This window comes from Gadus morhua, chromosome 11 (assembly GCF_902167405.1).
Source record: "Gadus morhua chromosome 11, gadMor3.0, whole genome shotgun sequence".
Classification (NCBI taxonomy): Eukaryota; Metazoa; Chordata; class Actinopteri; order Gadiformes; family Gadidae; genus Gadus; species Gadus morhua.
This window is the reverse complement of record NC_044058.1, coordinates 23,828,789-23,845,442: the sequence shown is the minus strand read 5'-3', so window position 1 is coordinate 23,845,442 and position 16,654 is coordinate 23,828,789. Positions and strand designations below refer to the sequence as shown.

Below are 16,654 nucleotides of genomic sequence, written 5' to 3'. Positions count from 1 at the left end.
CCGCAAGGACGTGATGGGTCTATAAACCCACTTGCGTTGCGTCATCGTGGATCCATAACTAAGCCTTAAGCCGTGTGACACGCTGAGGGACAAAAGGCTTGACTCTTACCAGCACTTTTCCCGGGCTGTCGCTGTTCATGCTGATGGTGAAGTTGTACACAGTCAAAGAAACAGACTTGGTGTAGGCCACGGCCCTGTTCCTGCCCCTGTTCTCGTTCTGGACCAGAGCCTGGTATGGCAGGAGGTCAGGGAGGGGACTATGGACCGTCTGGGAGAGCACGTAGATGCAGGTGCCCTGGAAGTCGTAGCGGCGCCCGTCAAAGGTTTTGTAGTGGGGGTCTCCGGTGCCCTGACAGGTGGCTGAGGACAGCGGGTAGCAGTCTCGGACCCCCCCCTTCAGGGAACAGCGCTCGCTCGGCTTACAGCCTACCGGTTTGCAGATTATCTGGGAAAAGAATGAACAAAATGTATACATGACTAAAAAATAAATAAAAAGGTGCTCTTATAGTGCTGGTATCTCCCTGCAGACTAATCTCCCAGACCTTTGAAATCCGTCTTTTTGTTCAGAGTCAGTTAACATTAGAATTGGACATTTTCTGTTCTGGTATGGGGTATGGGCAGAAGGTGGGAATTAGCAACATTACGAATGGAATATTTAACACAATGCTTTTACACAATTTATATTATTCAAACCATGACAATTCTATCTTAAACTCCCAATACATTGTCATGTTATGTACAAGCCATGAATCATCCGATGCAGGCCAGACGGTCCTTACTTTTGTATTGGTATCAAAGCACACGAAATGCAAGCATAGGGTTTTGTCTTTCATGTTGGTCCGCCCCCGGTGGCAAGTTTTTTCAAAATAACAAATGTCCTTATATCTTGTTCTTTAAAGTCTTTAACACACACTTGCCGTACCTTCCCACTTTTAGCATCACAGTGACACTTAGTGCCGCACTTGTCGTCGGCCCAGAACACACTGCCTTGTGGGTAATATCTTCCTTTTTGCTGGCAGCCACAGGAGGACTGAGGGATACATCTGAACCACACAAGTGTCAACTTTAAGAAAGCGCACAGGAGTCACAGATGTGGCCCACCGATCAGTGGACCACATTGAAGCTTCTTTAGAAGGTTGTTGTCTTTGTAAGATTAATCATTGCTAATGTTTTTTCCCCAAATAGTTCCACTGATTTTAGTGAATACGTTGATATGAACTAACTTTCTTATGAATAAAACAAAAAACGTTAGGATTAAAGATGGACGACATGAGGATTCCAAATCAATGTATCTCCCCGTTATGACACAGATTGATAGTTATCATTCTGCTTCTGGTTATGATGACAGTGATCATGAGTAGTGTTGTAGTAGTACTAGAGGTGAAATGTTGTAGCCCTACCTATCTCCACTGAGCACCAGGCCTTTGTTACAGGAGCATCCCTCCACACAGGGGGATTTGCATGTTTGCTCAGTGTCTCGGTCCGTACAGGATGTGGGACAGGCCGAGCCACAGGCCTCATAGTGACTCCCCACTGGGCACGACAGGGCTGTGGGGAGGGGGGTTGATATAACATAACTGTTAACGTCAGTTATGGTCAGATTACAATGGACAACAGAATATTGTATTCATTATGATTACAATTTTGCTCATGAAACCTGGATAGCTAGGAACATCATTATATTATTACACAGTACAAACATTGTTTTAAAGTATAGAGCACACACGACTTACGACAGTTGGCAATCTCCCTCCACAGTGGATTTATTTTGACTCCCTCAGACATGCAGTCTTCGCTGTAGCTCTTCAGATTGTCACACAGGATGTGTCTAGCACCTTGGGAACCAGGCAGACACCACGTTCATCACTGTTACTAACCCGGATCATTACTCCAAAGCAGAGACTTGACGGTAAACCCGCAAAAAGGATCTCCTCAAAATAAATGTAATTAATAATTACATATGACTTTTATAATTTTACTGAAATAACATCCAAAACACAAAGATTTTGGGGGTGGATACAGATATTATGTTATTATTATACAATATTGTCAGTTCAATAATTTTGTTAAATCAACTGGTGACTTTGTTTACATCTCTGTTTTTCTCTGACCAACTGTGTTGAACTATTGTTGACAATTTTGTACTCTCTTCTTATTAGGGTAAGATCAAACTTTTAAAATATAATGACACCAGAAAGCTAATCAGTTTACTAACCAATGGGGCCACAGCCACAGGACCACACCTTTAGTTGTGATTGTACTGCGCCTCTGTACCACACAGTTTCATGTGTCTGCTCACTGAGCTTTTATACACATTGTAGTGAGCTGTGTATGTGTTGTTCTTAATCCCTCATTCATCTAATTTAACAGCCCAGGATTTTATCTTTCAACGTAGCATTATGCCGGTGGTGTCTCTTTGTATACTTAGTCTATGTATTGATTGGTTTACAATGGATCTAATTTAATCTGGCGGATTAATACATCCGTAAAACTGTAATGAATGATCCTTTGCATTTGGTTCATTCTAACAAAACTGTTGTGGACAATAACGTTATTGGCGTAATATCATCATCATCTGCAGTACCATTCTGTAGCTACCATCTGATTTAGCAGTCTTAGCGGCTAGAAATAGTCTGAAATGAAATTGTAGGATACATTTATCTTACCTTGATTGGTGCACACATCGTACACACAGTTGGCACTGTACATTTCAGGGTTTATTGTTTTGTGACAGACAGCAAATGGCCCGTCTTTTTCATTTAGAAGTCCACAGAGTTTTGGTCTGAGGTAGTGATGTTTCTGCTTCTCAGAACAATAGGGACATTTCCCGCCACAGCTATCCCGACAGAAGGGGTCCACGTCTTTCACCTTCCAGGAACTGATCATCTTGAGAACACTGGATACACCTTAAGGGTAAACATTGTTTTAAGAGATCGTAGAGAAAATACAATATTGCTTCTTGTATACTGTTTTCAACGTAACATTCATTTAGTCGCATCCTCATTTATTTATTTTTTCATATGTTTGAATTTTGTAATTATCTTAACTTCAAAACTTGACTTAAAAAAAGTATTTTCTTCTCCTCGGTTGCTTACCCCCTGGTGCTGGCAGGTCGTCTCTTCTGTCCCCATTGTAGTTCCCACAAAGCCCCCCGAGATGCTTGTAGTAGGACGAGGGCACTGAGATGTACAGTCTCATGTTCCAGTTGTATCTGACGGTCAGGCCGAAGTCCGTGGTGAGCACGGCATAATGGCTGCGCTGTTTCACTGAGACTCGACCGCCAGACAAACTCACTGGTAGGTTGACTAGCTCTCCATTCACCTGGAGGTTAAATAAAACCAATAGGAATAGAATGTCACTAATAGTTAGACCTGCTAGATTACTTATCTGGGTTATCTGTCATCTAAGGGTTGAAGTTCATCACCTGTGCTACAGTGTTAAACTGAATTCTTTTTTTTTTTTACAATGGCCACAGTTTAAACTGAGGCATGGCATCTTGCTCTCAGTGACACATGATTGGCCCGTTACGTTGTGTTCTCAGCATCAGTCTCACAGTCATGCATGAGGAAACAAGTTTAATCCTGAGAGGTTTTTGGTTTTGTTTTGCCTTTGATCAGCACAAGTTGAACAGTGAACCGTTTAGAATTAAAAAAAAAATGTATCAAAGAAAATGTGTGACTAGAAGCGAGAAGAATATATAAATTACCTGGACTCGTCCTCTGTGTCTGCTTATGATTACATTCATGTCGTAGACGTTGACTACCACTGTCCTAACAAAGGACACCCTACGGTTACCACGATGATCGTTCTTGGTTGTAACAGTGAAGGGCGTCAGGTCTTTGCCTGCTTTAGCGACTGTTGTCATAATGTAGGTGCAGGTGCCCTGGGGGGAACGACAAAAGTCTCAATTTGTATTTAGTTTATTTTTGTGTGGATTGTTTTGAAAAAGTAGAGATCATTTATATGATAGCAATTCTATTATTTCACTTAAGCTAGGAATTAACTATTTTAGCAAAAACATAAATGTTAAATGGACTGCATTTATAGAGTGCTTTTGTAACCTGTGGCCACCCATAGCTCTTTACAACTAGTGCCGAACACCCATCGTCAGGAGCAGGGTTAGGTGTCTTGCTCAGGGACACCTCGACACTCAGCTTTGTGGAAGAGAGGAGTGAACCAGAAACCTTCCGGTTGCCAGATTCCCTGCTCCACCTCCTGAGCCACTTGCCGCCCGACAATAATGAATGAAGAATCAATACATACTGATACTGTAAGTCTCCACATACCTGGAAGTCAAAACGACGGCCATCAAAAGTCTTGTAGTGGGGGTCACCTAACGCCTGGCATGTTGCCGTGGAGACATGGACACATGAACCCTTTGAACAAACTTCCTTCTCTCGGCATGAGACCCCGTCACAAGGATCTAGGGGGGGTGCAACAGGGGGGAGGGCTGCAGGAGAAACAACAGAGCATGTCAAATGAGTTTCATCAACACAGTTCCATATGTTCTGTAAGATGGACAAACTTTAACAAATTCACAAGCAAATTCACACCTCTCAACAATGGCCTACCTAATCTGTCAGGAGCCTGGCATTTTGAAAGGGGATATACAAAGCAACAGAAAACCTACAACTCCTACACATACACATGAATGATGTGTTTATGTGTGTGTGAGTAATGAGGAAATGCAACCAACGTTATGGGTTTTCCTTTAGTTGGGCCTTCCAGTGGGTGTTCGCCCTTGGCTGCCCTTCACTTCCTTAAATCAAATAATATAATTGCTATCATATATGATCAGTACACCATGATGACATATATAAAGAGAGCCTTCGTGCCTACAATTTAGACTTAAAAAGTGCTAGAGAAACATTTTTCTCCAATATCATTAAAACCAATACTTATAATGCAAAAACCCTATTTGCAACTGTTGACAGACTGACCAACCAACACAAATTCCACCTGATCTCCATTCCACGCAGAAATTCAATGAGTTTGCAGCATTTTATACTAATAAAATTGAAGGCATCAGAAGCGCCATCAATATCTCCACTTCAAACAAAAATGTTGGACTACAACCCTGTTCAGGCAAAAGTAACGTGGCAATGACATTGAAAAATGTGGTCGATAGGGTTTAAATGTGGTTGATAGGCTTTACATGTTTAAATGTGGTCAATAGGGTTTACATGTTTAAATTTGGTCGATAGTGTTTAAATATGGTCGATAGGGTTTACATGTGGTCGATAGGGTTTACATGTGGTCCATAGTAGTGTTAAATGTTCTTTTCCCTCTCTCTCCACCTCATCCCTCACTCTCCACCTCAAGCTGGTGTGTGGTGAGCGTTCTGGCGCCGATTGGCTGCCGTGCATCACCCAAATGGGTGCTACATACTGGTGGTGGTTAGTGAGGTCCCCCCCCCCCCCCCCCCCCTTCACTGTAGGCGTCTTTGAGTGTCTAGAAAAGCGCTAAATAAATTCAATGAATTATTATTATTATTAATGATGCCATGCTTTAATGTCATATAATCTAGAACTCTTGTGAAAATAGTGACACAACTAAAGCCATCCACCTGTTGCCTTGATACTTTACCTACCAACCTCTTTAAGAAGGTTGGCATATTGCAAATAGTTAACAACTAAAAAAAAAAAAAGCGGAGCATAGATGCCACTATTATTACCAACTACAGACCAATATCAAATCTACCCTTGATAAGTAAAATCATTGAGAAAGTTGTCCTCCAGCAACTTAATCACTTCCTGGCATCATCTGGTTGTTATGACACCTTCCAATCAGGATTTCGACCCCTACACAGCACCGAGACCGCCCTTATTAGAGTTGTAAGCGACATCCGTCTTAACACAGACTCTGGCAAAACCTCAATATTAATGCTACTACACCTCAGTGCTGCATTCAACACTGTAGACCAGTGGTTCTCAACCTTATTTGAGCAAACACCCCCCCCCCCCCCCCCCCCCCCCCCCCCCCATAAAAAAATACAAATAAACGAACAACCCCACTCACACTCGTGTTATATTGCTTAAAGTTGTCAGTGCATCGTTTTTCATTGATTTTGCGTTGGTCACTAATAGCAATGAATGCCCTCTGAGTCGGTTTTGGTGCAAAAAATATTAATGAATATTCATGACATGCAATTAAACTTTGAGAGAGAGAGAGAGAGAGAGAGAGAGAGAGTTCAGGAAGAAAAGGTTGGATTGAGCATTCATTCAGTGCGGGCACTCCCGCGACCGCCACGTCTCCCGTCGTGCCGCGGCACCCTGCGGCCCGGGCACCTTGACCTTGGGCACCGCGACCACTCCCGTGTCTCCAGCGACTCCCGCCATGCCCCGTGAACGAATGAATGAATGGCCCGGGAACCACGGGCACCGCGGCCCGGGCAACGCGGACCCCACGAAAACAGATCGCACGCAGAGGCCTAATAAGGCCTATATATTTTGTATTTGAAATGCAACAGCCTTTTCGTGGAGACTACGCTCAGAGCAGCTGGAACTGAACAAGAGGAAGGAGAAAAACGGGCTATGAAACAAAATTAGATTTTTTTTTCTTGCTATCGGCCATGTTTGATGTGTTGTGTTGATTATTGAACTGTTAACCCGCGAACTTGGGTTATGTTTATCAGCGTTACTATAGAGATCATAACGATACCACGCTGTATTATCAATGTTCCACAGTGAAAAGTAAAAACAGTAAAAAGTAGCTGAGACGGTAGAGGGGTTAGAAACCAATAAATGAAAATAGGCTATTTATTTTAGGCAGCCTATTCTTTCACCAAAAAATAAAATAAAAAGTTTAAAATCCCCCCCCAAAAACGGAATCACGTTCCCAGCGCCCCCCTAGGTTGTGCGAACGCCCCCGTTGAGAAACCATGCTGTAGACCATACAATGCTTTTGCACAGGTTAGAAAACTGGGTGGGGCTTTCAGGCACAGTCTTAAATTGGTTTAGGTCCTTCCTACAAAATAGGAACTACTTTGTTTCCATGTGGAGTCCCACAAGGTTCGACCTTGGGACCCTCTTAATTCAACATCTACATGCTCCCACTAGGGCAAATCATGCAAAATAACAATATTGACCATCATTGCTATGCCGATGACACGCAAATCTATGTACCGCTATCACCAAATGACTATCGGTCCATAGATCTGCTGTGCCAGTGCATTGAGCAAGTTAAAGACTGGATGTGCCGAAATATCCTTCAACTAAATGAGGACAAAACCGAGATAATTATATTTGGTACTAAAACGGGAAGGCTTAAAGTAACCCAACACCTTCACTCTCTGTCCCTGAAAACCTCAATCAAAGCCAGGATTCTAGGGTTTATCATGGATTCAGATTTACATTTCGACAGTCACATCAAATCAGTTAAAAATTCTGCATATTATCACCTTAAAAATGTAGCAAGACTTAGAGGGCTCATGTCAACCGAAGACTTACAAAACATGCCTTTATCACTAGTAAGCTTGATTACTGCAATGGTCTCCTTACAGGTCTCCCAAAACAAACTCTAAGGAAACTTCAGCTTGTTCAGAATGCTGCTGCTAGAGTTCTAACAAAGACCAACACATTTGAACATATTACACCAATTCTGAAATCGTTACATTGGCTTCCTGTAGGTCAGAGAATTGATTTTAAAGTCATGTTGCTAACCTATAAATCCCTACATGGTTTAGGGCCAAAATATTTAACTGATATGCTTCCAATACAAAAGCCTTCTAGACCACTAAGATCTGAGACCAATCTGTTAATTATCCAGATTATAGAGTAAACACGAAACATGGGAAAGCAGGATTTAGTTACCATGCAACAAATAGCTGGAATAAACTCCCTGAGGATTTAATATTTGCCCCAACTCTGACCACTTTTGAAATAAGACTGAAGACATTTATGTTTGCTTTAGCTTTCTGCTAAATCTTAAATACATTGCACTTTCTAAAAAAAAAAGAGGCCTTTTTAACTTTACCTTCTATTTTTACCAGAGAGATAAATGATCTGAGAAAGGATAAGGGTTTGAGACCCGAGTTCTGTCTGGGTAACCGTAAGAGTCCTAGAATCCGGGTTGGAGTCCCAGAATCTGGGTTGGAGTCTCAGAGAAAGGCCCAGAGAAAGGACCAAGTTCCTTTAGGTCGGGTTGGATGACCAGAGAGAATGTTGATTTGATCTTAAACACATTGCACTTTCTAAAATGCTTTTTTTTAACTTTGCCTTTATTTTCTACCTATTTTACTAATTTTTTGCATGTTTTTCTTTTGTACTATTTAATTGTATTTAATTGTATTGTATTACAATGTTTATATGTGAAGCACTTTGAGTCTGCCTTGTGTTTGAAAAGTGATACATAAATAAAGTTGCATTGCCTTGAATGCATGATCACAGATCGCCTCAGTTACGTGTGCACTTACCCTCAGAACAGACTCCAGCGGTTGCATATCCTTCGTAAGGTGAACCCCCGTAGACGTACACCACCATGTCAGAATCCCCGTCCACTGTCACATGGTTCTGCCCTTGCCCCAGGTCCACCCTTGCCCAGAACCACTTGGCTCCTGCCTGGTGCTTACTCCACATGGGGGAGCTACAGCTGGAATTTATGCACACCTTGACACTGTCGCGACCCTCCCGCTCTGAGAGGATTACTGCGGTGCTACTCATCTCATCCACGGTCTCCAGTGACCAGGCACTAGCGAGCCTGTCTGATGAACGCAGCACTAGCATGATGGGGTCATGGGCTCTTTTTTTGCTCAGGAATACCACCAGCAGCTTCTTGTTGCCCGTCACCAACAATGGTTGGTTGGGCGTGACCTGCTCCGAAATGGTCTCCCCAGCTTTCTTCAGTTTGCTAATTTTTCTATAGGGAGTCGAAAATAATGAATGAAGCAGGATTAAGAAAAGTAATACATGAAATGAATACTAATAGTTTACAAGGTGCAGCTGCTAAAAATAATAATGGATATAATCATCATCTTAACCTTTTCTCTGTGCCTTTCCCTCTGTACACAGACACCTCCGTGTTGTCCTCAGTTGCAACGACCTCAACCCAGGATTCCGCCGGACTTTTCATGCCAGGGGGCACCATGTATTCTTTACTGAGCTGGCTCACCGGTGGTAGTTGTTTGTACAAGTGGTCACAAGGTGCCCCATAACACTTGTGGCCAAAAAATACCGCCAGAGGCTTCTGTGATTTAATCTGCATGCCTGTCAGAGTGGAAAAGCTTTGAACCAGGAAGGTTTGATAGGGTTTCAATGCAAAGGTCATTGCACTCCCGCCTTTCCATAAACCCAACCCTTCGACCTTCACGTTCGTTGTTGGCTGGAAAGTGACCTTGTTGGGACTGTTGCCATTGACGACAGCCAGTTGCTTTTCCAAAGTGCCTCCGGCTGGGGTGAACACCCTGTATTCCACACCCAGCTGGTCTGTAGGGGTGATCACTGCGCCGTCGCTGGTGTAGGTTTGTCGGTTGAAGGCGACCACAGAGATATGGGCAGTGGAGGAGATGTGAACCGCTGAGTGTGGGGGGTTCTGGGGCTGCTGGAGCTGTGCTCCTGGTGGGACAGACACCCAGCGGGTTTCCCCTGGAGACAGAGTCAGCTCTTTGGAGAACTTCAGGGAACCAACCTGCAGGTGTAAGTTATACTTGCTATTATTCATCGGCCTGTACTGTCTTCTTCTTATAATAACTGGCAATATGTTTTTTCTCATTTTTACACAACCCAATATAATCCTGAAGAACAAGCACAAACAAACGTGTCCTGAAGTTTGACCTGCTCTGACATCCCGCTTTACTTGGAGATATGTTATATCATGGAAGTAAAATAAGCAATGAAGTCTATGTCATGTTTTCTTCAAAAGCTAATAAATGTTCACCCTATTTTCTCTCTCTGGCATCCCACATGAAGCAATGAACGAACAATTGTTAATCAAGCATCCTTGATGAGGAGCAAACCATGCACACACCTCAATGAGGACCTTGGCTTCTGAGTATCTGGCCGTGAGAACTAATTGGAGCCTTTGGCTCTTCGTGTAGTAGTTTGGAAGAAATGTTGCAATGAAGTCTTGTCCCGTTGAACAACCGTGGCACACTTGAGGTGAGAATAGAGAAAAGAGATTGTTTTTATATACATTTCGAAATATTGTTTGTTTGACAATACTAAATAAATCACAATTTGACTCAAAACATACCAACAACAACAAATATTTGATTAATTTAAAATTGATTGGATTGCTGTCGTGATAATGACTTGCTGTACATGATCCCCTACATACATATCTAAATGAGCCAACTACAGTCCTAATAACACATAAATGCACACAATAACACATATCTACCATATGTGTTCAACCTTACAACAAGGGCACATTACCATACCATTAATTAACGTTAGTCAACGCAGTTATGAGCATTATTATATAGTGGGGTAGTGGGTTATGGTTGGATATTAATTAGCAGTTAGTTCATGCTTAATAACGCATTAAGTACTGTTAAAATTTCCTAATGATACATTTATTACCCTTATCCCAAAAAGTGTTGAATATCAAAATTAATCTACAGCCACACTTTAATTTAGTTTAAGTTTAGATTTAAATTACTAGTTTGCCTCATCCTCAGATCTGAACTGGGAACTGGGCTACTGTGGAGCATATTTGAAATGGTCTATCATCTTGGAGCCGTTCACCACAATCATGGACGATTTCATGGATAGGCCTACCTGCCAACAGTGCCGCAACACCTGCATACAGCACGAGAGACCTCATGGCTTCTGATAGCAGAGAAAAAGAAAAGGAAATGCACACGAAAATAAAATCAAAAAACTGAAATATGTTTAACCCACAAAAAAATAATTAACGGCACATATGCTACAATTCACAAATCTATATGATTATTAAACAGATAAAAATGCAATATGATGAATATTAAAAGATAAAAATAACTACCACATACCTACCACTAACCATAGATATTGGTCATAAATTATTAAATTACAAATAGATGTATATATCAAGTATATAAATAAAGGTAGAAAATAGTATATTTGTTGTTATGTAATATCAACACACCAAATGATTAGCAATGGATTCATTAATTACCACAAGCGAGCAAATCAAAACTAATATGTAATTTGTTAGCTCTAGCTATAAAGGTTATTGCATCTCACTTTAAAATGAACAATTCTAATATAATAAGTGCCCAATTATCCCATCAAGCACCTATACTTTACCTTGACTGTGAAGGACAGATTAGGGTGAATGTGCACAATGGGGGGTTTATATCTGTAGTAGAAATTGGGGGAAGGGAATGAAAGAATAACACGTCCCTCCTTATTTCTGGTTGGATGAAAAGCATACAGAAATTAAAATCGTTTGTTGAAGTGACACCTCTGCAAATTAACATTGTTTTCTTCAAGCCCTAAGTCTATAGACAATGCCTCCCGCCATCGTCTTCATGTACCAAATAGATAGGTGTTGCCAGGTATGCTTCATTTAACTCTGCTGTAACCAACACCTACAATAACTACTGTTGAACTGATGAAAAAGTAAGGGGGGTTAAATAAGGTAGGCTATGTTGAAAGGAATTAGATTGAGGAATATTTGAGGAATGGAATAGTAGTAGCTGGCATCAAGATTCAAGAAACCTATTTGTAAAACGGACATGACTGGTTGACACTTTTTGGTCCCCTAGTTGCTTTTGCGACCAACTGTGGTACACACGCGGTCCAGTCGGTTGCCTGCATTAACACGTTGGGTAAAGTAATTAGTAGACATCTAGGCTAGAATACATTGGAAACCTATCTGTATATGTGTACCAAGTGCACTGAACTTGAACAGGTGTATTGACGTGCATCCACATTTGATATTGTAGGGTAGGTAGGCCTACTACAACCACACAAAAAAAATGTGTACTCAAAGGGAGGAGCAACGTCTCTGTTTGGATAAACAAGTGCACTGAAGTCAGGGGTATTCCCAGTGGTGTAGTCTATTTTATTGTAGTGGGTATACTGTGATGATTCCCTCCCAGCCTCGTACAAACCCGTCCCACCGGTACGTGTACGTGTGTGGCGCTTATTGGGTGTCGCACCACACTCACCAACGCAGGGGTCTACAACCTGCTGATTTAAGAGTATAACGATTATCAACAGTCATGAAAAGCTGAATAGGTTTATCAGTTTTAATAACAGCATGAACAAATAGAACACAAAAATTACAAAATCTACTCAAAGTAATTTAATGAACTGTTTACAACCATGGCTAACCAGTTGATGAGAAGGAGATGACAGGAGACTAATGTTTCACTCTTTCAATTGCTCTAATTTTAGCTCTTACTGTTGTTATCTAACATACCATACAGTAATTGAATTGTGTAAAAGTGTGAAATTACTGCGCCCTAAAAATAACCATGAATTAGCTATACTCTCATTTGCATAGTGATTAACATTATGAATTTGTTTGTTTTGTATCAATTGTGTATGCCAACTGCATGTTGGCTGACATTTACCTAACTTTTTTTCCCTCCACTCTAACCAAGGATGCCTGTTTTTAAATTCCCTAGCCTGACACCCAGTCCGAAAGGCTGGCCAGGGATTCTCATCTAAAAGTAACAACGAGATATACAGTGGGATTAAAACATTGTCTTCTGTTGATTACTTGTTATGTGGTTTACACATTAAAATGGGAGGCCTGGACACACACACACACACACACACACACACACACACACACACACACACACACACACACACACACACACACACACACACACACACACACACACACACACACACACACACACACACACACTTTTCTGTTGCATCTTGACTAGTCTCCGTAGCTCTGGTAGTGGCATCTGCTGCTGCAGGGTCAACTTGCAGCAGCAAGTTGACCCTGTGTGTGTAGTTTGCTTTTCATATTGTAATGTTGAATGTTATTGTAGCATGTAGCCTGGGACTCTTTAAGTGTTTGTGTTGTGTTTTTTATCGTTTTATCCAGTTGTTTTAACTGTTATGCCAATTGTTCCCAGGTTTAACTTTCAATCTGTGTGGGTTGCTAATCATAGCGCGAGAAGTAGGGGCTCGGCCCGCCAACTAACATGCAGAGATGCAGGGGCAGCTTCGCGCTTCGTAACGGAGACAGGGCAGAGCGCGAGCGCGCAGGGGGAATCTTATGAATGTTGAATGTAGGAGATAACTTCCCCTGCTAAAAGTATTTTATTGCAGTTATACCCAATCGGTATTTGCGAAAAATAAACACAGAAGTGAAAGATCTGTCACAAGACGATTGATACGTATCCGCGCACATTTATAAGTGGGTATACGCAAATCCTGGTGCGTTCCAAGTGGGTATACGGCGTATACCTGCGTATCACGTAGACTACACCACTGGGTATTCCTGATGTGGTTAAGTGTTCCTCAGTGAGAGTGGATCTGTATCTGGACTTGTTATCATCAATGAGAGAGTTTAATGAAACTTGTTAAGCAGTCATTTTAGAATAAATGTTTTACTAATAAATCAATACAATTTATTATAAAAACAATGATAATATGCCAGGCCCGCCGCTCCCTATACGCAGAGCACCAAGTAGGCCTACCTGGGGGAGGGGGGGCACCAAAAATTAAGGTTTGTAAAAAGAAAAAAAAAGATTAATTTATTGAATTAAAAAAATATATAAATTAGTTATGAAGTGGCCCACCGTTGTTTTCTCTTAATTGTATAACCTATCACTCAATTTCGGCAATTTATATGTTTTTACCTAATATAAAAAGAGCCTCCCCCCCAACCTAGAACGTCCTCAAACATGTTTTTATGAAATGTCCATTATACACTGAACATAATGAACATAACAGTGATAACTATTTGCGGAGATGACTCAGCTTACTCATATTTAAAAAAAAATACTAATGGAGTTAACACGGAAAACTACGGAAGAGGATTAGGGCCACACATGTAAAAAAAAATTAAGTTCTGACTTTATTCTCAGAATTCTGAGAAAAAAGTCAGAATTCTGACTTTAATCTCAGAATTCTGAGAATAAAGTCAGAATTCTGACATTAATCTCAGAATTCCGAGAAAAAAAGTCAGAATTCTGACTTTAATCTCAGAATTCTGACTTTTTTCTCAGAATTCTGAGATTAAAGTCAGAATTCTGACATTAATCTCAGAATTCTGAGAAAAAAGTCAGAATTCTGACATTAATCTCAGAATTCTGAGAAAAAAGTCAGAACTACGGGTAACTGTAAGGACCAACCTCCGTGGGAGAGACACTTTGCTTTATGCAGTAGGAGGAAACCTATGGAAAGACAAGAAGGCCACAATCCGGCCCTAGAATGGCGCGGTAAAAGTGCAAAACCTGTGCGGTTTGGCAAGAATTCCGTACGGTTTTGAATGACTAATAGCCGCGGCTATTAGTCATTCACTCCGGCTATTAGTTATTAACTCCGGCTATTAGTTATTCACTCCGGCTATTAGGTATGCAGAACGAGCCCTCCCTCTTCTTTGCTTGACCACTAAGTTTGAAGGCTGTCTAACCAATCAGTGAAGAGAAATACCAGACTAAAGTAACGCATTGTCGAGACTAGAGCTGCAGTGCCTCCATGTTTCGCCGTAACATAAAGCTGTGTTGTCTTTACTAGTTTCACTACAATGTAATGACCACCACTAGCTAGTGGAAAATACATTTGTGTCTAGTACACTGATATATTTGTATATGTTAGGCTATATATTGAGATGGCAGTGTTCGAAATACCCGTCAATATTCGGGGATGCCCTCATCCCCAGATTGTTCTCGATATGCAGTAGCCAGCTAGGCCATAACATTACAATATTTCATGGATGCAAGCAAGCCAAGACAATAAATCTATATCTATAGCCTACATGACAACACACACACACACGCACACACACACACACACACACACACACACACACACACACACACACACACACACACACACACACACACACACACACACACACACACACACACACACACACACACACAGACACACACACGCACACACGTTAAACACACTGGTATAGCAATAGGAGCCTGCATTGGCTAAAGTTGTTGGGATGCACGTTATTTTATAACAGGGAGGGGCAAAGTTGTGCATTACAATGCAAACACGACAATAATTGGCACAGTTCTTGCGCACTCAGAAGAACATGAACTGAATAAATGCCAGGTATATAGCATATTGGAGACAGGCACACAATCAGTGCATTTGCAAATAAGAGCCTGCAGTATGACCGTTCTTGTGACATTATTTAACCATCCATCTACAGCTAATACGATCAGACAGATACATCATTGATCAAATATAAGCCAACAACAAGCCCAACATCACCACGGCAGGTGCGCTCTCTCTCGCACATTCACACAATCACTCCAACTTCTCCAACTCCAAGGCAAAGCTGTTTCACTAAGACCACAAACAACCACAACTAACCAGCCTACAAATCCACAACAATGCACAACAATCAGTTCTATACATTGCGTCTATCTTCTGTTTGGCGCACATGGCTAATGTGCATACTTGCACAGGACTGTCGGCTCCGCTTGTCAAAAAAATAGAACGTATTTGTGAATAAATGCTTTGAATTCTGAATACTGGACTTGGTGAGCTTGGTGAGTTGGCTATGGGACGTGCACTTTTACCGCGCCATTCTAGGGCCGGATTGTGGCTTTCTTGGACTTCCATAGGTTTCCTCCTACTGCATAAAGCAAAGTGTCTCTCCCACGGAGGTTGGTCCTTACAGATACCCGTAGTTCTGACTTAAAAGTCAGAATTCTGACTTTTTTCTCAGAATTCTGAGATTAATGTCAGAATTCTGACTTTTTTCTCAGAATTCTGAGATTAAAGTCAGAATTCTGACTTTAATCTCAGAATTCTGAGATTAATGTCAGAATTCTGAGATTAATGTCAGAATTCTGACTTTTTATCTCAGAATTCTGAGATTAAAGTCAGAATTCTGACTTTAATCTCAGAATTCTGAGATTAAAGTCAGAATTCTGACTTTAATCTCAGAATTCTGAGATTAATGTCAGAATTCTGAGATTAATGTCAGAATTCTGACTTTATTCTCAGAATTCTGAGATTAAAGTCAGAATTCTGACTTTTTTCTCAGAATTCTGAGAATAAAGTCAGAACTTAATTTTTTTTTACATGTGTGGCCCTAATCCTCTTCCGTAGAAACCAGATAGCTGGATGAGGCTCATTGTATATTTACAATAAATATACGATATTGTAGCGGCGACCAAGAAGCACACGGAGTCAGGATTTAACTCAACTGTAGCTCTGCGTCCCATACACCGCATTACTGCAGGCCACCTTATTCCACACAAACGCATGAGAAAACAGCACAACCAATGAACAAATATGACACAGTCAGTGATGGTGGCGACAACGTTAAACACACGTTAGCATTGAACAACACACAACTAAATAACACCACGAACCCATTAACCCCACTTAGTAACAAACATAGATTTCAAAAACCCATTTCATCAACTGAAAACCCAGGAAAACAGGATCCCCTACGATCCCCTAGGAGTCGCCAAAATATGATTACAATCTACCAGTTATTACTTATTGAAACGATAGAGGGCAGCAATGCACTAGCGATGCTTAGCCTTCACAAGATTAACGATGGAGAA

At 41.3% G+C, this 16,654-nt stretch overlaps 1 protein-coding gene across 1 annotated transcript in view; it reads right to left on the bottom strand.

Annotated features, from left to right (window-relative positions):
* The window catches only part of LOC115553866 (IgGFc-binding protein), a 30,948-nt gene extending 20,186 nt beyond the window's left edge, over positions 1–10,762 (bottom strand). Inside the window, exons 1-12 of the mRNA XM_030370389.1 lie at positions 10,716–10,762; positions 9,964–10,088; positions 8,978–9,624; positions 8,414–8,856; positions 4,287–4,450; positions 3,707–3,883; positions 3,096–3,321; positions 2,667–2,906; positions 1,734–1,835; positions 1,401–1,548; positions 923–1,043; positions 110–445 (exon numbers count right to left, since the gene is read on the bottom strand). Coding sequence (XP_030226249.1) covers positions 110–445; positions 923–1,043; positions 1,401–1,548; positions 1,734–1,835; positions 2,667–2,906; positions 3,096–3,321; positions 3,707–3,883; positions 4,287–4,450; positions 8,414–8,856; positions 8,978–9,624; positions 9,964–10,088; positions 10,716–10,761 — 2,775 coding nt within the window. The 5' untranslated portion in view covers position 10,762. The remainder of the gene's footprint in view (positions 1–109; positions 446–922; positions 1,044–1,400; positions 1,549–1,733; positions 1,836–2,666; positions 2,907–3,095; positions 3,322–3,706; positions 3,884–4,286; positions 4,451–8,413; positions 8,857–8,977; positions 9,625–9,963; positions 10,089–10,715) is intronic.
* Between the last annotated feature and the right edge of the window lie 5,892 nt (positions 10,763–16,654).